Here is a 27,229-nt window from a genome sequence, read left to right on the forward strand (position 1 = left end):
AGTCCCAAAAACGGGTTGACATTAATCATTTATTTTAGAAAATTGTAAAACGAATGTAGAAAATCGTCCATTGTTAAAGAAGACAAAAACCGATCAAAGATCGGATTAGACGCGTTAGTCATTTGAAACCGCGACGCCAAAAAAAGGAAAAGATGTCGAAAGGCAAAAAGAGCCTAATGTAAAATAAAACGCGATAATTGTAATAAATAAATGGTGTAGACGAGTGTCCGCCAGTAGAGATGGGCCTTTGACAGTCGCTCGTATACGAAATATTAGATCATTAAAATTTGGAAAAAGGGAAAGGTTAATAATGAAAAGGAACATCGTGTCGAATCATTAAATTTCAAAAATATCTCAGACCAGACGACAATGGGGAAAATATCAGCGCAGGTTTCAAAGTTCCATCAATTCTTCCCTTCCAGAAGTAACGGACGGTGTCAAGTTAGATTCGTCGAAGTAGCTCTTCGACGGTGTCATTATAAACAAAAATATAAAATATCACAATATACAAAAAAAAAATTCTTGCATGGCTTTCCTTGCATCGATGCAAAAAGAATTTTATACCGTTTATAAATATTTTGTTAGAAGTTTATCATAAAAAATGATTTTATTTCTTAAAATTACAAAAGAAAATTGTTGCTACATTTTAGCTCCGTTAATTTTATAAATGCTCCACTAATTTAAAAGTAATACTTATTATTAACCCTGTTTGTGTCTTAAAAATCTGCTGATGTATTAAAGTTTGGAGATGTATAGTGTTGAGCATACGTTTTAAATTAAATAAATTAAAAATTGCAGCCCGGCATTGTGACAATATCACAATAAATAATTGCTCGTTGAAATTGCCTGATGTCATCACGACATCTAGTGCTGGGGGGGTTTGCTGAAGTCGGCCCCCTGGTCGTAGAGTGCCAAGCGTGATGGCGGTCCACGGATCCAAGACTGGGCTAACTTTAAAACGTATGCTCAACACTTCAATTAGTAGTGGCTTCAGAGGCGTACCTTGGGTGGGGCAAGTAGGGCATGTGCCCCGGTCGCCTTTCAAAGGGGGCACACAAAATTGCTAATTAAATTTAAAAATCAAAATAAACCAATTCATGTCAAACAATCTCGTCCGCGATTCACGCGAATGAGCGAGAGGGAATCAGTTGGGCGCGCAGGCGGTGCATTTGCCCTTTCGAATTCGACACTTCTCGCGCAGTTGTTTATTTTGTTTACATGTGATTTGAGATTCTGATGTAAATACTCCCGAGGGAGCGACCGTTATTGAAGCTACTTGATTTGTTATCCAATTGTCAGTGACAGTGCCTTGAACAAAAATATTGGATTTATTTTTACAGTAAGTATCTCCATATATTCATTTCTTGAATCGGCATGTTCATAAATTAGATTGAGTTTCGTTTCCGAGTGGCGTTTAGCGCCAATCGGCGTCACTTGACGACAAGGCGCAAACTTGGCTAAAAACAAACGAATGGATTTTGTTTAAAATTCACCTTGTATACTAGTACCTTTTTTAAAATCAATTAACAGGACTTATTATACTGAAATTATGGATACAGATATTTAGTCTTACAGATCAGAAATAACATTTTTTATTTAGTTCACCTGAACACATACACTTTAAACTTGTGTTTCGGACTTGTTCGTCCCTCCTCAGCAGGCATTCTAAAGACACTTTCTAGAATTAACAATTAAAAATTAATTTAATCACAATAACTTCCCGACAATAAAATAAAATTCTTACAAATTCTGTATTTCCGAACTTATTCACAATTCCAAATAAACACGTGATCCATATTAACCATATAACTTGATACCTATTTTTTTATACATCATAATTACTCAGATTAAATTTATAAATTTAAGTTTTATTTAAAACTTACATCAACAACTTACATCTTTGATTATTCTTTTTCACTTAAACTGTATTCCAATTCATTCCGATCTCTCCTTTTATACCTCTCCCTCCCCCTTCTATAATGCTTCTCCATTAGTATTTTAGTAGGAGAAAAAGTTGGCGGAGGTGATAGGGTGAATGATGTCGAAATCCCAATGACTGTCATACCAGAAGTGATTATACAGCATGATATTGGGCTTCTTGAGTTTGATATTAAGAATACAGGGAAAGCAATTCTGTCAGATTATTTAAAAACAGAAATAAATTGGGTTCAAAATATTTTCAAAATACTGAAGGTCCTTTCTTGCCAACAAATAACCGTTGTATTAACAAAACTTGGTTTAAGAAGAAACTTGGAAATCGCGGTGAAGAAATGAATCGCTCATGGCTAGTCTATTCCCCGACTAAAAAATCGGCTTTTTGCATCTTTTGTCTTATCTTTTCACGATTAGATAATCAATCTTCATTAGAGCACAAAGACGGATTTACCCATTGGAAAGCAACTGAAAGGCTCACTACACATGAAAATGCGAACCATCGTGAGTGTTTCACCGTTTCACCCAGTGGAAGGAAACGGAAAGAAATTTGGCAGCTAATAAAGAGATCATTGACGCTGAACTTCAAACCCAGATCGAGACAGAAAAACAAAAGTGGCGCAACGTATTAAAATGAATCCTTCACTGTATCAAATTTCTTGCTTCTCAAAATCTTGCATTACGAGGTCACGGGGAGTCACTCACTACATGCGATGGAACCGAATCCAGCAATGTTGGTAATTTTTTTGGATTAATAAAACTCTTGGCCATATTCGACCTCGTCATGAATAAATCATCTCACTCATGTTAAAAATAATCCCGGAACCACATCTTACTTTTCACCTCAAGTTCAAAATGAGTTCATTCATCTGATGGCGACCACTGTTCGCCAAAGTTTATTGCGAAGCATTCGCAAATCAAAATCTACGGTCTCATGTTTGACTCGACTCCTGATCAGGCACATCGTGAGCAGATGTCAGAAGTAGCGAGATATGTAGAGGTTGAATTTGAGAGAAAATCAGTCCGCGTTAGAGAGTCCTTTCTTGGTTTCATCCAGATAAGTCAAAAGGACGCTGGAAGTTTAGTTGACGAAATACTTAAACAGCTAGGGAAAGACGATATGGATCTACAGGATTGTCGTTCACAATGTTATGACAACGCTGCTGTGATGGCTGGGCACCGAACTGGAGTTCGCCAAAGAATAAGCGAAAAGAATAATCTGACGATATTTGTGAATTGCGATAATCATTCACTCAATTTGGTCGGTGTACATGCAGTCAAGCAGGACATTTTAATGGTCACGTTTTTCGAAACTATTGAAACTCTTTACGTATTCTTTACTCATTCCACTCTGTGCTGGGAAAAACTCAAAAAATGCATGCCTGTGGTTGTAAAATCAGAGTCCGAAACAAGATAGAGTGCAAAGGTTGAAGCAGTAAAGCCAGTTCACAAATATCTTGAAGATATGCTGAACCTTCTCCAAGATATGACAGACGATAGCGATCAAACCACTGAAACAAGAAGTGGAGCCAGACTTTTTCATAATCACATGTTGTCCTACGATTTTCTGACGTTGTTAAGATTTTGGAACTATGTACTCGCTTCCATTGACCGTGTCCAAAAGCGGCTCCAGGATCCTAGTATGAATTTTCATAATGCTGCCTCGGACATAAAAGCCCTCTGAGACTATTTTTCAAATGAAGGAGAGAGGTTAGTTAATGAGGCATTAAAAAGAGGATTCAATCTCTGCCAGGAATGGGATGTAGCCACGGAAAAACGTCGAAGGCGAAAAAAATGTATAGCTAGAGAGAGTGCGTCGGACGCAGGGTTGACCGCTAAAGAAGAAATGGAACGAATAATGAAGGGATCGCTAGATCGTATTGTGCGTAAAATGAGTGAAAGGTTTACTCGTTTGCATGAAACTGACGCCAGATTTGGATTTCTTCTAGGTGTTAAAACACTGTGTTACGGCACTGACGACTGCGACGATTTAAAAAAGAAATGTAGAGAATTTGGAGATTTCTATGGTTGCGATGTTAACGGGGAACAGTTATACGAAGAAATATTGGATGTTCGAATGCTAATATCTACAAGAAAAACGTCAACATAGAGATCTGAAGAGCTTGAATTTATTGTGCAGTACGGAGATGAAAGTGTATTTCCGAATCTGCGCATTCCATTCAAATTCTGCTCACAATTACAGTATCCATCGGAAGTTGTGAGCGATCTTTCAGTAAGTTAAATTAATACTTTCGTATTTGAGGGCTACAATGGATCAAGAAAGGTTATGCGACCTAGCTTTGCTCAGTGTAGAGCGAGAAGAAACGGAAAACTCTGATTTCGAAAACATCATCGATATGTTTGCGTCGCAGAAGGTCAGGAAGGTGCAATTGTAAGTGTAAAGGATTTACGGACTCATTTTAGTTATAAAATAGAAAATGAATATGTTTTGTAAGTATGATTTATGACTGTTTTATGTAGTGTATCTGTTTTTTATATTAAGATAATTTACGAAGGGGCGCAACTTTGATGCGTGCCCTAGGCGCCATTTTCGATTGGTACGCTCCTGAGTGGCTTAAAAAAAAAATATGATGTGCAAGGGCACTCAGCCCTTGCACATCATATTTTTTTTTTAAGTTCCTAAAACGCGCCGTGAACAAAATGGTGTACAGGTACATGGAATATCAATTTCTCACCGAAATAATCAGGGGCGGATCTTGACCAAAATTTTTGAGCATGCTGAAAGTTATAATAAGAATAATAGGCTCATCTCTAGCACTAAACAATAAGCAGAAACGTTATTTGGTGTGAATAAAAAAGTATGGACTATTATAAAGCCCATTATATCTACACATGAAATATAATAAAAAAGTATTAAAAATTTATGGTGATAATTCAATTTTTGTGGGCCCTTGACATTGGGGGTCCTGAGCTTAAGCCCTGTTAGTCCCTATGTAGATTCGCCCTGTACATGTACGCAATACATGTACGCTGACTGGGCACCGCAAGTTTTCGATACAATCTGGCCGTGTTAAATGCTTCGAATGACGTGATGCGCGCGCACTTATGTAAGGTCGCCGACTTCCAGGGGAAAACAGTTAATCACGCGTCAGGAAAACCTAGGGTCGAAATCGTATGTGGGTGGTGGCGGTAGGAGACAAAGATGACAAGCATCTTACATAAAACCGTTTATTCTAACAACTAAGTTAACTTACATAATACTGTTAAACAATGCGATCTAGATCGACTTGGTGACAATGGTTTCCGGTTGTCCGTGGTCGGCTGCAGTCCGTGTTTCGAAGATGCGTGCCCAAGGCTTGGATGGCGAAAGGTCTGCTGCACTGGACAGGAGGCTTGGATGGTGTGGTCAGCTGGTGAACGTAGGTCCTGGCATCTGTGAGGTGACACTGGTCCAGAGGAGAACTGCCGCACTTTTTCCAAGAATGACCGAAGGAGGAGCGAACTCCTTGAACTTGCGACTCGGGAGTTTTATAAGATTTCCCCTCCCCCCGAATCTCACCCTTTTGATTGTGAATAGGGTATAATACCCTATTCACACTGTACATTTTAAGCCAGCTTAAGGTATGAAATATGAACGGAACTGACTTAACGTTAAACCGGTTTTACTACCAACAACCGCTCAACTTAAATCGCTTTCTCAAAGAAGCTTAAATCGCTTCAAGCTTTCCACGAGGTCCGCCACAAGTTCAACAATAATGGCGGAAGCAGACGTACAGGTACAAAAGTTACAAATGTTCGAACAAACGATACTCTTCTCTGTTAGCATGTATATGCTGCTTCGGTACAAGAAGTTTAAATGATAATATAAATTTCTTGTTTACGGAAATATATATTATATATATATATGTAAATTTCTGTCAAAAAATCCATTCTTATCACAGATCTATCGCTAAAGTGATATAAACATTGAGAGAATCGTGATGCCAACGACAACGACATCACTGATAATAAATGTTAATAATTCCTAACTGACGTCTTATGCATTTTAAATAAGTTATTTATATTTTAAATTACTAAATATAAATTAATTTATGATGATTTATGAAAATAAGCAAAAGTTTGATTTTATTTAAAATGTAATATTGAGTACACCCACTTGAGGGCTAAGCGAATAATTCACTTTAATTACCTAGTGTGAACGAGTAGTTAATCTTGTTTTCGACAATGCGACTTAACTTAATTCTGCTTAAATCTTAATCCCGCTTAAAATGTACAGTGTGAATAGGGTATAACAAGGTGACGGCCAGATATTTGAGCTGTTAAGACTTCAGTCTACCGCTCTAAGATCGAATTCGGGCTGTTGAAAACCCAGGGCGATCTGTACTTCATGTGTCAAGACCCGACCCATACAGTCCGGTAGCCCAAATTGTGGATCTTCAGAAACCAAGGACGAGTAATATTAAAACAGCCCTCTCTTCTATAAACGATTGCATAAAATCCCGATTGCTCTTTTACTTCAAATAATATATTCTTTCGGAACTCTTTATTATGCAGTGGTGATGACGTAAATCTCTACTTGATTGCTATCGGTGCAGGAAAGCCCTTTTCCCCATTCCGTAAAGGAAAAGTTAGACACGATTACCTGCACTGGTTTTGTGGCACGGAAAGGGAAAATTTCTCTAAATACGTTTTCCATAAGGAGCTTTACTCAAAACCATTATCTGTCTATAAAGAAATAAACAAAAATCAACACAAATCTCATGGTTCTAAGATTTGTTAGACACTCTGATAATACAGTGCGATTCAAAATTCGTCCGCACTGGGCGTGGAAACGACAGGCGCTTCCAGGAACGAAATAATGACTTGGCGCGTCCAAAGACACAAAGTAAATTATGACGTCGGCAAATCAGCCCAGCCACTTAGGGTCGAAGACCCTTTACCATCGCACTATATAATCCATACCTATCCATACTTGATGTGTCGAGACCCGACCCATACAGTCCGGCAGCCCAAATTGTGGATCTTCAGAAACCGAGGACGGGTAAGATTAAAACGGCTCTCTCTCTTAGTGCCCTCCATAAACAAAACAAAACAAAAAAAATCAGCAGCTGCCATATTGCAAGTGTGATGAAATATACGACGAGCACGAAGATTTTTAATTAATAATCTTGGTAAGAGATCTTAATAAGTATTACTAACTCTTACCTAGATCTTAATGATTTAGGTAAGAGTTAGTAATACTGAAATACGAGCGAGGTTTGTGCGCAGATAATTTCTTACCGTACTAAATTTCCAGAGATTTAACAGAAAAATTCATGTGAAACGATTATTGATCCTAATGTATAAAATTCCATTTAATCCATGCAAGTTGTGATTACCAGAGCCCCTTCGGCCGCCAATTTAAAGCATTTTTATCTCTAAAATTGGCCTTTCCACTTTCCGGGACGAAGACCCAGGGGTTGGATTTGTGGGAAGCGAGTATATTCGGGTTGTTTCATTGTGTCGAATTACATAGAACGAGGCTCTTGACGTGTAAGTGCGTGAGTGCGAGAATTCGAGTAAAGGTTAAACGGTATATATCTGCATGTACAGTACAGTGATGTTTTGTCCGTGTGTGTATGTGTGTGTGATCTAAGAACATCTTTCGGCATGTCTAAAAACAGTAAATTATGATACAAGAATACGATGTGTAAAAAAGAAAATGAAAGAATTCTTACCATCGGCGATTTCGGGAAATATTCACTTGTATTATAAACGGCCGCTTTGTCCTCTTCGTGGTAAAGTTGAGGAGGGAGTAAAATCTCCCTCTCAAATGTTCCTAGAAATCACAAAGACAGTGAGAAAGCGAGAAGTTCATTTATTACCTAAGGTCGACATTATTACCTTTATCAGGCAGTCTTTCTTCCCGAACAGTGTTATGAGAAGAGCGAAGGATCTGGCTTAGCCTAACCTAACCTGACCTACCCTAACTGGAAGCTCAATCCTCATAACAGCTGTTTGGGAAGAAAGGTCGGTCGAATGTCATGTTCGGGTGGTCACAATCGGGAGTCGAATCCGTTGTCGTTGACCGAGTGTCACGTTCGGGAGACAAGTCCGTGGGTCACGTCCGGGTAACAGACAGTCACGGAGTTAGATGAAATCCGAGACCAGGTATGGACTTTTTGGGGAGGGAGACCCCAATTAACTATATACGAATTTCCGATGCCAATCGGAAGTGACGTTTTTTCAATTCAAAACTTTTCTTCGAAAGCAGTTAATAGGTGACCGGCACGACACTATTGTTAAAGGAAAAGTATGATGTACAGGGGCTACTAATTTGAGGTGGAGAGTATATATTTTAAATTAAATGATTTATAAATATGATTTAAAATTGTAGCTCGGCGTCGTAACTATGTCACAATACATAATTTCTCGTAGTTATAGTTTGTTTGTGAAAACTTTGGTTTCAACTTGTGAGAATATTTTCTATGATAAAGCACATTTTGACCTTTGTCACGTTATCAAGCACAATATTGAAATTAAAATTCTTCTAAGAGGTAATAATGAGCTAATAACTGTGGGAAATGGAAGAAGCGTTGCATTTTCCCGTCAAAAATAAACAAAGAAAACATGCCAGTAAGTGAAAGAGACTGATATGTAGAAACTACACCATTAGGATGTGTACAAATTGTGGACTATATCCATCATTTTGGATAACAAAAGTATATTAAGACGAACTAACCTTTCGTTCGTTATGTTGTAGACAACAACTTTAGACACCGAAGCCGTGAGCCCAAAGAGGGATTGGAAAAGTACCAATCCGAAATGCATTGTTAAATAGGCGAAATAAAGAGAATTGTTTTAATCTTGGTCTCTGTTAAAAAGCAAAACCTCGCAATTCTACATATCTGTCTGTATATATTTATTATTGTTATTTTATTACATTGTATGTATTAAACGCACAATGTTTTGTCACCACCGAGCACAAATAACGTAAATTAAAAAAATTAATTTCATTTACAATTTGAAAATTTCAAAACAGCTTTAAACGGTTTTTAAAAACATTATCTTAATTTTTAATTGATTTGATTTTAATTAATTAATTTTTATTTTATTTTTAGTTTCGGTTGTGGTGTAAAGGCCAGAGTTTTAATTATTCCTTTGTTTTCAAATTCAATGATTATTTTTAGTTTTAATTAATTTTTGGTTTAATTTATTTAGTAGTAATATACGTAGGCTGTTTTTTCAAGCTCCGATGGTCCATAAAAAAAGACAAGTGTAAATAACAAAACGAATTTATTTCAAAAAGTTTGGTACAAACATAGTTACTTTTCGACATATTTACCGTGAAGATTGAGGAATTTGTTATATCTGTGGACGAGCTTTTCCATCTCTTCGTCATTGAATGTTGCCGCCAATGACTCGAGATGGGCCCTAACGTTATTTTGAAGATCGTCATTAGTCTCGAATCTCTGCCCTCCTAGCCACTTTTTCTGTTCAGGAAAGAGGTGTTTAAAGGTGGTGAAGACTTCCACCTTTCAGACTTTCAGACAATATTAAGGACAGGCAATTATAAAAGTAAAATTTACAAACCAATTAAATAACACGTAAAAGTATGTACATTAGCTGTTATTAATTATTATAAAGATGATAAAACTCCTATAATATTAATATTGACATTCAAAAATAATAACTATAAAAATCACAAAATTTTCTTGTAAATTTCTTCCAAGCCTGGTTCCCGTTGTTGTCACTTTAATATTTGTTTCTGTTATAGTTCACCGTTCTGTACTACTATACAATAGATATCACCGTGCAATAGATAGCACACAAACAAGGAGATAACATGCAGAGAACATTTCCCTGTATGTTATCTCCTTAATTTTAAGTGCTATGATCAAGGAAGGCTCTCTTCACAGTGCCAGAAGTGCATTAACAGATATAAAGTCAAAGGGATTTTTATGTCATCCAATAGAGGCAATAGAGGCTACATGAATTACTTATGTTTTTATAATCCATTATTTCAAAATCGTGTAATTTACAACAGATAAACTTGTACTTTATGATAATCAATGAGGTTTTGAATGATGGTTGCTTGAACTTCACGTAGAGTTTCGATAACGGCTAAAATTATTCACTTCATCACTTGCAGGCTTCATTTTTTACAAGAGAAAAAAAATTCTGTTTTAAGATCGAAAGTTACTACTAAAAACGCTCGAAAGTTATCACATGTTCAATAAATTGTTGCCTAATTTTATGCAAATTATAAAACAACAAAGTCATTAATTACACTGTTACTTTATTGCTTAGTGTAGCTTCTCTTTGTTTCTTTTCTGGTTGATTTAAACAATCTCAAATTCTAATCGGAGGTAAAATTCGGGTGAGTTAACAAGCATTCTTGCATATTGTACGTGGTTCGTTTATCTGAACCAAAGTCTATAAACACAAGGTCTGGACACGATACCGTGATGCATTTCGGCAGTTGCCTTATTTGTTCCTTCGAGGTTGTGCGTACGGTGTTTGTAGAGCGAATTTAGTTATTTGTTTCTTTCGATCACAATTCGTTGGATTTAAATGGTTTTGTGTTCAGCACAAAATTGTAAAAAATCCTCGGCCAAAGGTGTAAGATTGTTTCGTTTTCCTGCTGACAAATCCAGGAGAGCTAAATAGTTGCAATAGTACCGAAGAGATAAGTGGAAACCAACTGAGAAATTGAGGCTGTGTGAGGTTAGTGGATAAAATAATGTTGAAAATATAAATTTACGAAGTTTTTAAAATAACTTTGGTAAAGTAATGTAACTAAATCTTTTAGATATATTTTGAGGAATCACAATTTGAAGTTAAAAGAGCGGATGGGAGAAAATTATCGAAGTGGAATGCAACCCTTTTTGATGTTCCAAATTCTCCATCCTGCCTGCAAGAAAGAAGAAAAGCACCAAGAGAAAGAGAACCGCCTCCAAATAAGCGCAGCTTTGGTAAGTTTTTGTAGCTTCTATAAAACTATCAACAGTAGAACTGCAGTAGAATGTACGAACACACATGAATGTGTTGTGTTTCTATATTCAGTTCTACTATTGATCACTTGTAAAATTGTCTGTAGTTTTGCTTGAATAATTAAATTTAAAGACAGAGAAGAATAATTTTGTGAGATTTGTCGATAGGGAGAAGGGAAGGCTCTTGTCAAGATGAACGAGGGTGCGAACGTAATGTGTGGTTGTCGCAGTGGCGTAGCGTAGTGGGGGCGGCCCGCCCCGGGCGGCACTTTTAGGGGGCAGCAAAATTTCACAATAAATAATAATAATATCTTGTAAAAATTTTTGTAATAAATATGATTATTATATTGTAAAACATATATACATGATTTTTTATTTGTAACCTGTACAATACACAATAATGATGATTGTTCTTGCCGAAAAGTTCTTTAGAATTACTGTATATTTTAGTCTTTTAAATTGAGATACCTAAATAAGGGGGCGGCAAAATTTTCCTCGGCCCCGGGCGGCTGACACCCACGCTACGCCACTGGGTTGTCGACACTGAGACAGTCACTTTTACATAATGAGCCGTTTATTTGGAACATGTTTCTGGTCGAGTACTTCTCTCGCACGAAAATAAATATAGAAAGTTCACTGTCGTCGTTTATCCAAAGGCGATCAATCGAAGACGTAATGGCGATCAGACGGAATTTCGATCGGCAATCGGCGATCCTGTGACAAACTGGCTGGAATTCGCGTAGTGCGGCGGAACGTGGATGAAGCGAGGATTTTAATCAATTTGACACCCATTCGACTTCGTCCGCGAGTGTTAGTCGAACTTTGAAACTTTCGCTCGTATATCACGCGATGATATTTTCTTTTCTGGCATCTAAGAATTTTTTAATGTTTTTATTACTTACAACGTGGTAGTTTTTCTTTTAAAGGAACGTTACATTTTCTCGCTTATTTCTAGATTTTTCGTGTCTACCAGCGTCGGAGTCAAAGCTCAATCTTTCCGATTGACATTCTGAACATTCCAACCCGTTAGTTCGCGACGACTCGTGACCTCACGGGGTCGATCGTATTGTTTATTACATACCTTCGCGACAGATTTATTTCTCACAATTTTTATAAGAAAAAATTTCTTAAATGACTTGAATTTTTGTACATTTAATGACAGACCAACCTCACAATTTATTTGTTATTTTGAAGTTTTTTAACTTTGACTTTTTTTAAAATATAATCTTTTAACTTATCAAACATTATATTACAATAATGTTTGATAAGTTAAAAGATACAATAAACAATATTTTAAAATTAAATTTCATCTTCAGTGGATTATGATAAAGCTGAAGAGTCTGCAACTGTTGATACAAATGATGGTAGTAATAAAAAACTTGCGGCAGAAAATAAAAAGTTGAAGGGAGGTAATATTAATGTTACATTTACATTCAACTTTGTCATGATGAGGGATCTGTGCATAGAGAATAAATTAAGTTAGGCTTTCTTTTCATCGGGATATTTTGTGAAATTATAAAGGAAATGCCAAAACAACTAGATTTTAATAATGTTAAATTTGTATAATTTTTCAGATAAGAATACTAATAGAGAGACAAGACGCAATGGAGAGAGCTTAGAAAATTTTTGAAGTCTGACCAAGTGCAGTATCTGCAGAGAGTGAGGAAGAGTAATCCCTATCAGTGGACTAACGAGACCATTGGGCCTGCATTACAATTAAAATGTGCTGTAGGTAATAGAGGTTATGAATATTCCAGACAAAGTGTTGGAAAAGCACATTGTTGACTATGTGGAACATAAGTGGATGAACGAGACTGTACTTTTTCTTTTGTTAAGCAGCCTGACTTATAAGTATTCAATTTTAAACTCATTTTTAGATATTTACGTTTACGTTACATGATTCTTATCATTTGTACTGTCCAGAACACCACTACTTATCATCAAATCAGCAAAAAGACCGCTCTTGCGCAAAACTAAAACAGGTGGAGGGTGAAACGACCAATCAGAAGCACCGACACTCACGGTCTTCAGCGGTTCCACGGTCGCCTTGTACGGATTAAAATTATGCTTGACTGTCTGTTTAATCTGTGGCCCGGCTCTTGTCGAGTAGCTTGTTCGGCAAACGGTGCAATTGAGTTTGTGGACCGAATTGTTCGATGAGTGAGAGTCTTTCAAAACCGAACAACTCACTCACTTTGTAATTCTATTTCAAGAGTTACAATTTCATTAAAATATACAGTCAAACCTGTTTTTATGCGCTCTTTTTATGTGCGATTTTTATTTGTGCGATTTTTTTAATGCGAATTTTTAATTTGTGCGGTATAGTTGGCGACTAGTCTCGTGCGATTCGTCATGTCTTACGTTGACTTATTATAGCTAAATAAACTTATTATAGCATAAATGCACTTATTATAGTAATATTATTGCATGAATATGCGAAAAATGAAATAATTTACTTTTTAAGTCAACAAAACACCACCTGGACAAAAATATGTAAAACAGACGATAGACCAGACGATGCAGTCAAGTGCTGACATCTGTTGTCAATAAATTCTATTTCGTACGGTTTTGAGTTATTTTCTATGTGAGACTTTTTTTTATGCGGTCCCTGTTGACCGCATAAAAAAATTATTTTTTTAATTGTGTTGCGAAAACTATTATTTACAACCATTCGTGAAGTTTCGTGAGATTTTTTTTAATGCGTTTTTTTTAATGCGGTCCCTATCCCCCGCATAAAAACAGGTTTGACTGTATTTGTTATTACAAATTGATCTATGTAATATGAACTTACAAAACGGTTAGAAATTCATTTTACACTTTCAAATACTGGGGAAAAATTTTCTCGAAACCGAAAAAAAACAAAGAGAATAGTTTACTCGGAATTTTTTTCCCTTTTATATTTTCAGTAATAGTATAAAATTCATGCACTGTTCTTTTAATAATAATACGTATTATATACCACGTTATTTCTAGATTCAATGTAACAATATTGTCGACGGTACCTTCAATTTCGCTAAGCTTTGTGGGCTGTTTATTTGGTTGAGATAATGCACACTTTTATGTAAATTTAACATCATTTTTAAACTTGTTCGCTGTAAACTGAAGAGATGACTTCAGATTGACATTAAAGGTACCAGTCCCATAAAAAAGGCATTCGGTATTAATCAGATGAACCATGACCATGCTATATGCTTTAAAAGTTTAAATAATTTCATGTAAAAGTATTATTTTGTTTTTATTTAAAATGTATAATTTTATCAGTTTACATCAAGAAAAATCATAAAGGCCTAACTAGTTATCCATTGTAATTCGAAGTACAATACTTCATGCTGTAAAAATTGTACTTCATGCGAAGTACAATTTTTTCCATGCTGTGAAATACAGCAAATAAAAGAAACAAATTGCAAAAGACAAATAATTACAGATAAAACATGATACTGGTATAAAAGTTTTTTATTTTAAAAACATTATCCCTTGCTCACATTACAAAGATGTCACTCGCGCCGTTACTTCCAGGTTTATAATTAAAAATAGGCCTAAATATAATTTATATTATTCTTCGCCACAAGGCGTTTAAAGGATAATAATAAACTCAAAAATTAAAGATAGCAAACGGAATCTTCTTAGGTTGATTTGTAGCCTACCCCAAAAAAGAAACGCGAGACATTATAATCCCCATAACGATAAGCAATATTTCGAATGCGTTTATTCCAAAATTCAAGTGAAAAGTCTATCTTCCTTTACTCCATATTTTGGATTGTTAAGTGGTTTTTTTTTTGTTCTGTTTCTCGATCCTTTGGCTAAGATCAGTTACAAATTAGGATAAGTAACTTACTAATAGTAGTAATCATCTATCATTTGGTAATAAACATTCATTTTCAAATAATTGGAGGACTTTGTGTCTGACGACAGTTTCACTAAATTATCTTTATAGAGCACTGAAACCTTACAGTTGACTATTAAAAGAGCATTCATCATTTTCGATAATTTTTCCCCTCTCAAAATAATCCATCTTCAATAAACTGTCTGTATACGAACTGATAGACTTTTTTGGTCTTCTTTTATGCAACAGTCAAAACAGTTGCCTGTCGTAAGCAGCGATCGTTTTCAGCCAAAGACTATCTCAAAATTGACTTCATTGAATATTGATCAGAGCCGAGATAGGTCGTTCTGAAAAGTCCTTAGATCTAAGTGCGCTCCAACTGAGGGTGGAGCGCACTTGTTTCGTCCCAACTTCACCTGGAATCCAACTTTGAAAACCTTTTGTCAACTATCGCTGATGTTGGTGGCGACTGTCTCGTTCCTCTTCGCAGTCTCAGCATTATTAGTTCTCTCTCTCCAGGATGAATATTTTTGAAAAAGGATCTTGTCTTGGATTTTTATCTCCTGCGAACGCACTCAATCACTTGGCTCAGATCGCACTGTTAATTGAACGGCATTGGAAAATACGACACAATAATATAACATTTTTTCAATATTTATAACATCTTATAGAAATTTTTCGAAGTTGTCTTAAATTTTCACTTGATATTTTGTTTTCATAATTTGATAATTTTGAAAGTTTTATTGTTGTATTTTAAATTATGAAAGAAAATTTTTCGGATAAAAAGTTTTCTATTACAGTAAATGGAAAATTTTTATTTTATAAAACAGCAAACAAATAAACACAATAAATGCGCAGAATTAAGGAATACGAACTAATAAAGGCAAAGTCGATTTGACTACATTCCTTACTGTTCAATTTCTTTAGTTCTTTCTAGATGCTATTATAAAACTAGGACATCGTGCGACTTTGTCGTATCGCGATAGAATTTGAGGCGGAGCCGGAAAGAAAGAAGCGATCCCTGCACTTATTAGGCACAGAACACTTATTAGGCCTTGTACCTGACGGACGCAGACAGGTGAACTTTGCATTTGCCGTCACAAAAGAGGCGATCCTTGTACCTGTGCCTACCGGCTATGGGACAGGATTCTTGCACTAGCTGGATATGGAGAGACGATCCAAGAACAGAGATGACAATTGCTTTCTTCTTGTCTTCTGTTTGTTTTTCGCGTCTATTAGGAGGAAAGCAATGTTTTTATCTTTCACCCCTAGGCCTAAATTCCGTTAGGCGCGCTCAGTCGCATCAGAGAGCATGGACACTGCCATTTTAATACCTCTGTATATCGAAAACGAAGTCATGGACTCTTTTTTACATTTAAATGGACCTTCATTACATTTTTAGATCCCTCATCGGAATTAAGGAAAAATGGTAAAATTTTATCAAAATAGGTTCATTATTTTTGAGAACGAACTCTTTTCTATAAGGCCATAGACGATGTGCTGACGACGGTGGAACATGGACCTCCATTCTTCACTACATTTTTGGTTTCCTCATCTCAATTAATGGAAAGTGGCAAAGTTTAATCAAAATCGATCTTACAAATTTGAGAATGAACACAATTCTGTAAACCACATGCCTCAATAATAGCATCCCGATAGAATAATTTTCAGCAGGCTTAATCGAAATTTTATCCATTTAAACAAGCTAATAATAGATGAGATGCAATAAAAAATTTCAAAACATATTTTTTAATTATGAAAAGTTAAGTTACCATTAAGTCAAAAACTATATAGGGTCATTTACGAAATATAGGATAGCGCCCCTTATAATGTAGCTTTGCCTCAGAGTTTGTGTGTTAAGGGAAATTGAGTCTCCATTTTAAAACCTATCCAATGTGTATATCGCAGCAATTGTTTATTTTACCCGAATTAGTAAAATCAAATATTTTTAAGATTTTAAAATATTTTGGATGGCGATACCAAAGTGAAAACCTACGATTTAGACTGGTTCATGCTTCTCAGGAGGATAGCTGGGATAGTAAAAGTATGGCTTGCTGCTCTTGAAACTGAGGTTTGAGTTCAAATCAGCTTGGAAATTTTCATGAGTAGCTTGATCCAGATATGTTGGGGTTTGTCTCACTATTTCGCTGCCCCATTGTAAGCCTGGACAAACCCATGATTAAAAGGCTTTATTGTCTGTATGGAAGTCACGATTAAAAAAAAAACTAAAGAGGAAATTTGTAATATATTTTTTACAGACTATCTAACTGGAAAAAATCATTAATTAAAGAAAGTAATTAACGATTAAATTCAAATAAAAATTAAAAATTTTAGGTGGGAAATATAAATGGACAGTATTACCACTTACCGTATTCCCTACAAAAATATTTGTACTTTCATAGGGAATTTCATTGTATTTTGTATTGTAAAGAATACATCTTAGTCTCAATGCATATCATTCAATTAATGATTTGTAAAACTTTTGATATTTATTAAATCTATTCATAGCAAGAGGATTTTTCATTAATTTCAATTAACAATTTCATTAATGATGTTTGGTTAATGTGAATCTACAGTATAAATACGGTTGACACAAATAAATACATCTGAGAATTTTTATATATACTTTTATTAAAACTCGCCACACAGATTTTGTTCAAAATTCATTCAGTTTTTAACGCTAAATTTCGCATTATGTAACTGATAAGTATTTTTGGGAGTGAACTTCAATATTGATTAGTTACCTTACATTATAACAACTTTGTGACAAAAATAGTATTGGTGTGGTTAGCATGATGATAAAGTATGAATGCAAATGAATGGTTCATATTTGAAAAGATTTTGAAAAGTAACATGCTGTGGCATACTTAAAACATGCAAGATAACTTTACAATTAATATGCTTATGTTTGATTTATCAACTGAGGTGCCAAAAAGCATTTAGATTAGCAATTTTAGACATTAGAGATGGACCTATTGAGTGTCTACTACAATGTTTTTCAATCTTTTTCTAATAGCAGCACCCCTATTTCTTTATCAATATAGAGTTATTGTGCTTTTTGTACTTTTATTAATACTGTAAGAAGTGTGTTTTTGTACTGTTTAGCATGATTTCACATCATCACTGAAGTATCCCTGAATATCTTAAATTTTCATTTTAATCTTATTAAAAAAAAAGACTCTCTTACAATATTTAGATATATAAATTGTATCATCTAACATAAAGAATCAACATTTAGAAAAAATTAATTTATTATTATAACTGTAAGATGATTAGATTGACAAATTGCCCTAGGATGTGGAAAAAAAGAAAAGATGCTTAGTTATTAAAAAAGTGAAGTATGAAAAAATATGAAAACAATTTCTTTCAAATATATTCTATATCTGTTAAAGTAAAACCTAACTATGATTTATTAAAGTTAGATAATGAAATTATAATGGCTTGTAGTAATAATTTTGTATAATAAGTAATAAAGTATGTTTAAATAAAGAAATGTGCTATTGTGCTTAACTGTTTTATGCTTTTTGTTGACATCAGTATACAAATACAATGTAATTGGATCAGATATTTTCTTTGTATTTTTAGAGTTAAACTTTTTGAAAATATCATTTTGAAACTTGATCTTGATTACAATGAAAATTATTATGCAAACTCTCATTTTATTAAAATATCATGCACATTGTGTTTAATTATGCTATTTTAATTTACTCTATTCAATTATAAGCTTATGATGATGATAAATATAGGCACTTTGAAAAAATAAATGTTTAATGTCTCAATATTAAGACTGTACTTGAATAGTCAAATTTCTTGTATATAACATTGTGTCTTCTGTCAATTACTTGTTTTAGTTTTTTGATAGGGCTTCAGTATGACATACACCAGCACATGATGTGACTATGGGACATTGTGAAAGAAAATTCCATAACTCTGCTAAAGTTGACAACCTAAAAAATTGCTTATTAATGACTGCTATAATAAGTCCTAATCATAGAAATGGAAGATAATGTAAAGAAGTGCATGGAGGAAACTTAAAAACTGGTATACAAAATGAACATACAGACAACTTCATTAACATGCATGGGGACTTTGTGATCATTCTATAATTATTTACTTAAATATCAAATTTAAATTCTGATCAAATCAAATATTTCTGCATAATGATTTTGATAAAAAATTATTTCAAATAGGAACATTTTTGAGAATCTTTAGGACATCATCATTCTATTAATATTCTCTCACTATACATATCTCCCTCCCCAGTACAAATGTCATATTTGAATGATCCATAGTCAATCTGATCATGATAAGATTTTTGGAATCAGAACCAACATTATCAGATACAAATGAAAATTCTAACAAGTGTAGACACAAAGATAATTTTTATAATAAACATATTCAAACAACATTAAAGAAATAAAGAAACAGCAAAAAGTTAAATTTTATGTTATTAAATTTTTACTGTTTCTTCAAGGTAATCCATTCCCACATGAAAACAGATGATTATTTGGAAATCAAAATTTGGAGAAACTCGTAAGTGTAATTGACAGAGAGTGGATTTCACTGTTAAGAATTGGCAAAAAAAAGTTCCCGATTGTCCAGCTTTACATGAACAAATTGGCACCAATTTTATAAGATTTTTCCTTAAAGTTTAAAATGCCAGTAATTTTTGCAGGACAATGCATGCATTTATGTTCATTTGATATTTTACTTGTGATTAAACGAAATAAAATTAGATTTATTAATACAATTCTAATTTTATTTCACTTAATCACAAGTAAAATATCAAACGAACATAAATGCATGCATTGTCCTGCAAAAATTACTGGCATTTTAAACTTAATAACGAAATAAAATTAGAAATGTATTAATAAATCTAATTTTCTTTATTTTGATCTTTAAAGTCACACCTTGTCCTACATGAGAGGTCGTCTTATATGCAGGTAAATACGGTAACATAATCCAATCAAGTAAATAATTTTTTCCCAAAATGAAAATGTAACATTTTGTTATGGATCTCCTCATATTCAAGACCTCTGCTTTACTAACACTCATTTTGTAACTTTCTGCTTCTATGACTGATATTGTTTACTATCTTTATGAAAAGCCATATTTTTTATTTGAATTCTGATGTAATATTACAGTATATAATACAAACTACTTTTAGAAATAGAAATTCAATTTACAACACTGAATCTATAAGAATGCAAAATTTAATTTGCAACAACTAATGATGATTTTCCAGGAATTGAATAGATCAGTAAGACAGGGAATCTACTGTATTCACATAAATTCACATTCATATTTTCATAATTTTGATAAATTTTATGTAATACATCTTATTTTTATTACTTAAATATCACAAATTATTTCTTTGGTATATAATAGGAAAGAGGCCAAGCAGAATGCTGTATCAAGACCTACTCTATCTCTTGACATTACATTTTAATTTTTAAATTAACAAAAATAGAATAGCAAGAAGAAATTATTATACTATATATATTCATTTTTCTTGATTTTTTAATGCTAAATTATAGTGAAAAAATAATGCATTGTATATAATGTAGAAAAAACTTGAAAGCAGGAGAAAAACCAAGTTTTTATAAATTTAGAATATTTTGATATTCTATTTACTTCTTTGCAATATCTAATAGCAAGATTCTTTCTATATTGCAGTTTTTTTTTTTTACTATGAAAGCTATTGTTATATTTTTAAGTGTCAAAAGTTTAACAATATGAATAAATTCATTAATAATGTATATAAATAATGAAAAACCACAGAACAATTTAATCAAAAACATCTCATATTTTTTGTAATCTATTTTGTATACTACTGACAATATATTACAATTGAAGTCTACAAAAATTATTAAAAAATCCACCTTTGCATCTCTCAAACGGAATAAATGGAAAATTATTAAACAATAAAGTAAATTAATTAGTTCTCATATACCTCATGTACATAATATCCTCCTGACAATATGAGTCTCAACGTATTGAGTAAAACTCTGATAAGAAATCTAATTGAAGAGGGCACAGCAAAAAGTGCCAAAATGCATTTTAGATGTCAGAGTTGAATGATGTATATAGGGAATTCGATCCTGGTCATCATTTCTAATCCTAGGATTTCGGGATTATACTTAGTCAATCCCGGGATCATTTCAGGATTATTTATTTGAAATTATTTAGTAGCACTTGCGCCAAAAAACGCTACTAAAATCTGCCAGCAAAACAAGATGGCTGACATATTGACAGGTAAAACCCACTGAGCACTAAGCAGGAAGATCTCACCCCGCATTCTTAAGTCTACAGTAACATAAACACACCTGACACGTGTTACAATTTTGTTTACAGAGTGTATTCAATCCTTAGAAACTCTAAATTTTAATATAGATGAGTTTTCAAGCATATTATTTATGTTCATTATTCAATTTAAATTGGATGCAACAACCAGAGGCTGGTGGGAGCACTCACTTAAGGGTGATGATATTCCTCCATTGAATGACTTATTAGAATTTTTGAATGACTATGATATGTTAGGACTCTACAGCCAACCAAAAGTGCTCTCGACTGTGCCAGAAAATGGATTGGCGCCCGCGAAAATTCAAAAATGCAAAAATGAAGTATATTACCAGGTAACTGCTTGCGTATCATTTTAGTTCAAAATACAAGACGTTTTATATTGAACTGATAGGCAAGCAATTCTGTTAAGAGCACTGGCACTGAATGTTTTGTTTCATGCAGTCCATTTTGCAACTTTTTTAAAATAATGTCAATCCTGAAAATCTTGGGATTAGGAAAACTTAATCCCAAAAATTTTGGGACTAAAAAGTGGTCGGGATTCCGGGATCAAATCCTCTAGATGTATATTATATTTGATAGTTTTACAATAAAATAATGGTATCAGGTCTCTTTATTTAATAACCCCTAAAATAACTGGAATATAACAGTATATGAGAACTAATTAATTCAAAAAAGGAGATAAGAAGCTAGTCGGTAGACATATAATAAAGTAAATTATTAAAGTAATATTATAAGTATGATACAAAGAATAGTTAATGTATATATTAGGATTATTAAGAATGCAATATGGTATATCCAGTACAATATGGTATATCCAGTGTTCTTTTTCTAAAAAAATTACCATCAGTATGCATATATGGAAACTGAACATATACTACTGAGTAACTATGCCAGTACTACAGATACTTGTTCATGCTATCTGCCAGTATGGCATATCCACGTGTTTGGCTGAAACAAAATCCTGAGTACTATGTCTATATACATTTTACCATCAATGATGACAAATTATGTTGATAAAATTCATTTCATACCGTAAACTTACTCAAAAACCTTACCTAAATATCCAATTTACTACTAGCTTTATAATGATATAATAGTAATACAATCAGTTGATAACTTTTACCCAACTATTACTTTTACTTTACTTTCCCAGTAAAAGAAAGAATTTTGAATTATTAGAACAATTTTATTTCTATATGTATGTGAACCTGTGCATTGTAGTTTGACCAGAATGCATCCTTATAATTCAATGACATTATTATTATTATTATTAGTTCTAACAGTAATTTTTCTGTAGAATACATTAATAAATTAATACTTTTTTAATTTATTACTGAATATTAATAACTAGAAAAATTTATATAAAAATATGAGGAATAGTAATCTAACACCAATTTTAATTTAAAAAATGACAAGGATCAATATTTAATTTTTTCAATTTATTTTATTCAAAACTTATGATATGGAATATTTTTTATTTTTTAAAATGATCAAACTTGTAGTTTTAATGTTTTATAGAATGATTATAAATTCTATTTATCTAGTTAGAAGTTATTTGTATGTTCCTCATTCTCTACACAAATTTTGATTTCACCCCACATTCTTCTGGACATCTTCCAAGATGATGGTTGGAAATCGTTAGAGTAATTCCCAAAAGCTATTGCTAAGTGTTTAACTGTTGTAAAGCTGAGTTCAGAAATTTTCTGCTTCATAATTCCCAATAGCAAATTATCACACGTTAAGTCTGGATATTGAAGAAGCTATATCACATTGGATCTAGGATGAAGCTGAAAAAATCTATAGTTTCATGCTTGATGACTTTTGGCCACTTTATAGTTTGAATTATAAGATTATTTTATATTGAATTGAATCAGAAAGAATGTTTCTATTTTTAAATTTAGGATAATTAAAAAAATAAGTAAAAAATTATCATTAAAAATACAATTTCATCATATTAATTCATGAGAAAATCACTCCTCTCATCTATCCAGTCAAAAATATATTACAGAATTATTTGTAAGTGCAATCTGTGGTGCATTCAAGATCCAATTTTGGGGGAGCAGAGTTGAATGGAAAAAAATTTTTTTAATGCAAATTCAATAAAGTTCCCATTATATGTGACCACTACTTCATAGCAGTATAGAAATAAGAGACATAACACAATATAAATAAAAATAATTAATTTTAATAAAAAGAAATATTTGGAAATTTTTCTAGTGTTTGATTTCCTTTTTCTTTGGAGGAAGCCAGGATCTCTTGGCTCTCTTCTGGGTGTGCCACTGCGCCAATGATTTAAAAACAATAAAACTATTCTTTATAAAGTATTTTTATTTTCATCTAATTTTAAAATTTAATTTATATAAAACTATTGACTAACTTATATAGATTGTATTCATCGAAAATCTTCTCAATAGATGGCGCAGCTATGGAACTTACTAACACTTCTGATTTCTAACTTCCTGTTGTTGTTAATCAATATTATTGTGTGTGTGAGTATTTCTTGAAACATTGTTTATGATGTTTTGAAATAATGAGTGCATAAACACAGAACAGTATGTTGCATAGTATATTGTGTTAATTTCATAGGTCCGCCATCCAATGATCCCTACAGTCCAGACTAGATATTATCATTGCTTTCTCCCAAATCTCAAGAAAATGTAAAGGATAAAATAGAATGCCACAGTTGATGTAAAAGATGAAATGCAGAATCTTTCAATAGTGCAGAATCTGTAAAAGATGAAAAGAAGAATCTTTCAAAAGTGTTAAAAACAATAGTAGTTGAACCATTCCACAAAGGAAAGAAGTGCTAAGGAACCAGCATATCACAAAATAATGCAGCTGAAACTTCATTCTATATTAATTAAAATCATATTAGAAGAAAATATAAAATTAAAAAAAAAATGCTAGTTACATCCAAACAATAGTGAATCTAGGGGAAAAAATGTTTAAACTAATGAATATTACAACTAATATTTATCAAGATCAATAGTGGATTACCAAATAAGGAAGTGTTTACCAAACTGTTAGAGTAAAACTGGAATAATTACAGGTAAATTTCAACTGAGGAAAGGTCACTTTATGCTGACTTTGATGAAACTGAAAGGGAAAGGGATTTGTTAATAAAGATCTAAGTTTCTGATTTGTAATTGGTAAATCTATAGTTGTAATGATATTTCAGGACTGACTGAACTTAATTGTACTATTGTACCATTTATAATTGTATATATTGTACTAAAGAATATAATTAAATGATCACAGAGGAATACAATTAAAAAAATAACTTGCCAGATATTTTCAAAGACCAATGTTTGAATGCATTATTGACTAATTAAACCCTTCCACCCACATATAAAAGTTTCTTTTGTGTAGGTAGGTATATGTAGTTTGCATGAGATAAATCCAAATATCTCAAAATAAATGTGTGGTCCAATTGTTGACTGTTCAAAAATGTCATTTCTGATGTATTTGTCTAATGGGTCTGGAAATTCCAATTCTTTATATTTGTTTTTCTTGATATCTTAAATTTGTTTCAGTATCCTACAAATTAAAATAAATACAAAATATAACTCACTATGTACGGCGTTATCAAATATTTTTCTTTTCTTTCAAGTGCTTTCAACAAATGTATTTCCGTCGTCGTCAGGAAAATGAACGATTTTTTATATATATTGAACATGAACGTTCGAAACAAAGGAGAACACATACAAAAATACATGTTATATTTGGTGTGAACAGCATACTAGACTTTATTAAATTAAAATAATTTCCAGGCATCATTCACTTGTGTGTCATTTAATTATAACTAACTACAAACACAAAATGGAAGTTCAAGCAAGTCTTTTGTACAGAGCATGCACATATTTCTGTTTATCCAAGAATACAATCTATATCAGGCTTATCCAGGGAAAGTGATTATGGTGTTACAGCACTCTCTTCATTAAAAGCAATCAGTTTGTTACTTTAAAATGAAAATACAATAAATAATTGCACGTTATGTTTGACTTTAAAACAATGATGGGCTGCAATTTTTAATCATATTTTTTAAATTTATTTAATTTAAAATGTGTTCTCCATCTCAAACTAGTAGTGCCTTGCCCCTGTACATCATACTTTTCCTGTTAGCAATAGTTGTGCCAGTCATCTCTGTTTAGGGAAAAATTTTTGAATTGAGATAACGTGACGAGTGCAAACTGGAAGATCATATATAGTTAATAGGGACCCCTGAGCTTACCATATCTGGTCTCGACTTTCATCTATCTAACTGTTCTTGAGACTAAGAAAGGGCAGATGGCAGATGGATGACAGTGGGAATTTATAGGTCTACAATTTTTTCAAATTGCAACCCAACAACAAATATTGCAAGACTTCAATGGGAGAAAGTAGTCATATATAAACAAAAAACAAGAAGAAAAATTTAAACTGACATTTCTTGGAAATACATGTTGGAAAGAATGAAATGCAGACTAAAGATAATTAAATATGAATACAAAATAACTATTTTTTTTATTCATTTCTAGTGAAAATGAGAAATATAATGATTTCATACCTTTTCTATTCCTCCTTTTAGAATCATACTAAGTGTAAATCTATAATAATTTATAACCAATCTAACAATTCAAAATTATACATTTTCCATCTTCCATTTAACAATTTTAAAACATTAATGAAAAAGAATGATGCAAAATGTTAGGCAACTAAGGTAATTGAATAACATTTTCCAAAAAATACAGGGTTCAAGTGCCTTTGTACTTACAAATCTGTCTAGAACAAGACCCACATTCTCAAAATCCTGGACATACTACTGTAACATATTCTTCACAAAACTAAAGTTATCTTAGGATTACATATTTAAAAAGTTAGAAAATAAAGAAACTTTAGATAAAAAATATCTAAATTAAATTGTTTAAGATCGTTACAGGATTTACGAAACATCTTGGAATATTTTTGTATTCTATATACAGAAAGAAACTCATTCTCTCACTTGCCATAGGGACAAAACAGTGTTTTTATTTTAATACTAGTAGACCCGGCCACGCGTTGTTGTGGCTCAAAATGTATCTATTATAAATGTATAACGCCTCCCCCGTGGGGGAATTTCAAAAAATCCCTTCTTAGTGTACATTCTCTTGACGTACCCTATTAAAACGCAATCAAACACGCATCTAAAATAGTATAAATAAAAGTCGAGTTCTTCACAGTAAGCCTTAATCCTGTCCCTCTCCCCGCAGGGAAATATCGAAAAATCCATTTTTAGTGTATATTCTGTTGACGTAACCTATTAAAACGCAATTAAAAACGCAAAAAACCGCATCTAAAATAGTATAATAGAAGCCAAGTTTTTCACGGTAAGCCTTAATCCTGTCCCTCTCCCCCGCAGGGAAATATCGAAAAATCCCTTTTTAATGTATATTCTGTTGACGTAACCTATTAAAACGCAATTAAAAACGCAAAAAACCGCATCTAAAATAGTATAATAGAAGCCAAGTTTTTCACGGTAAGCCTTAATCCTGTCCCTCTCCCCCGCAAGGGATTATCGAAAAATCCCTTTTTAGTGTATATTCTGTTGACGTAACCTATTAAAACGCAATTAAAAACGCAAAAAACCGCATCTAAAATAGTATAATAGAAGCCAAGTTTTTCACGGTAAGCCTTAATCCTGTCCCTCTCCCCCGCAAGGGATTATCGAAAAATCCCTTTTTAGTGTATATTCTGTTGACGTAACCTATTAAAACGCAATTAAAAACGCAAAAAACCGCATCTAAAATAGTATAATAGAAGCCAAGTTTTTCACGGTAAGCCTTAATCCTGTCCCTCTCCCCCGCAGGGAAATATCGAAAAATCCCTTTTTAATGTATATTCTGTTGACGTAACCTATTAAAACGCAATTAAAAACGCAAAAAACCGCATCTAAAATAGTATAATAGAAGCCAAGTTTTTCACGGTAAGCCTTAATCCTGTCCCTCTCCCCCGCAAGGGATTATCGAAAAATCCCTTTTTAGTGTATATTCTGTTGACGTAACCTATTAAAACGCAATTAAAAACGCAAAAAACCGCATCTAAAATAGTATAATAGAAGCCAAGTTTTTCACGGTAAGCCTTAATCCTGTCCCTCTCCCCCGCAAGGGATTATCGAAAAATCCCTTTTTAGTGTATATTCTGTTGACGTAACCTATTAAAACGCAATTAAAAACGCAAAAAACCGCATCTAAAATAGTATAATAGAAGCCAAGTTTTTCAC

At 33.1% G+C, this 27,229-nt stretch overlaps 1 protein-coding gene and 1 pseudogene across 1 annotated transcript; both read left to right on the forward strand.

Moving 5' to 3' along the window:
* The first annotated feature begins 2,866 nt into the window (after nt 1-2,866).
* On the forward strand, nt 2,867-3,349 carry LOC136976110 (uncharacterized). The gene has a single exon (XM_067271325.1). The coding sequence runs from the start codon at nt 2,867-2,869 to the stop codon at nt 3,347-3,349; it is 483 nt and encodes a 160-aa protein (XP_067127426.1).
* A 48-nt stretch (nt 3,350-3,397) lies between these two features.
* Nucleotides 3,398-4,328, forward strand: LOC136976111 (uncharacterized; annotated as a pseudogene).
* Nucleotides 4,329-27,229: the final 22,901 nt, after the last annotated feature.

The sequence above is a fragment of the Centruroides vittatus genome, unplaced genomic scaffold, assembly GCF_030686945.1.
Source record: "Centruroides vittatus isolate TY-2023 unplaced genomic scaffold, ASM3068694v2 contig_393, whole genome shotgun sequence".
Classification (NCBI taxonomy): Eukaryota; Metazoa; Arthropoda; class Arachnida; order Scorpiones; family Buthidae; genus Centruroides; species Centruroides vittatus.

What these genes read in the sequence shown, in the direction of transcription:
- LOC136976110 (XM_067271325.1), top strand. Translation starts at nt 2,867, where the DNA reads ATGTTTGACTCGACTCCTGATCAGGCACATCGTGAGCAGATGTCAGAA.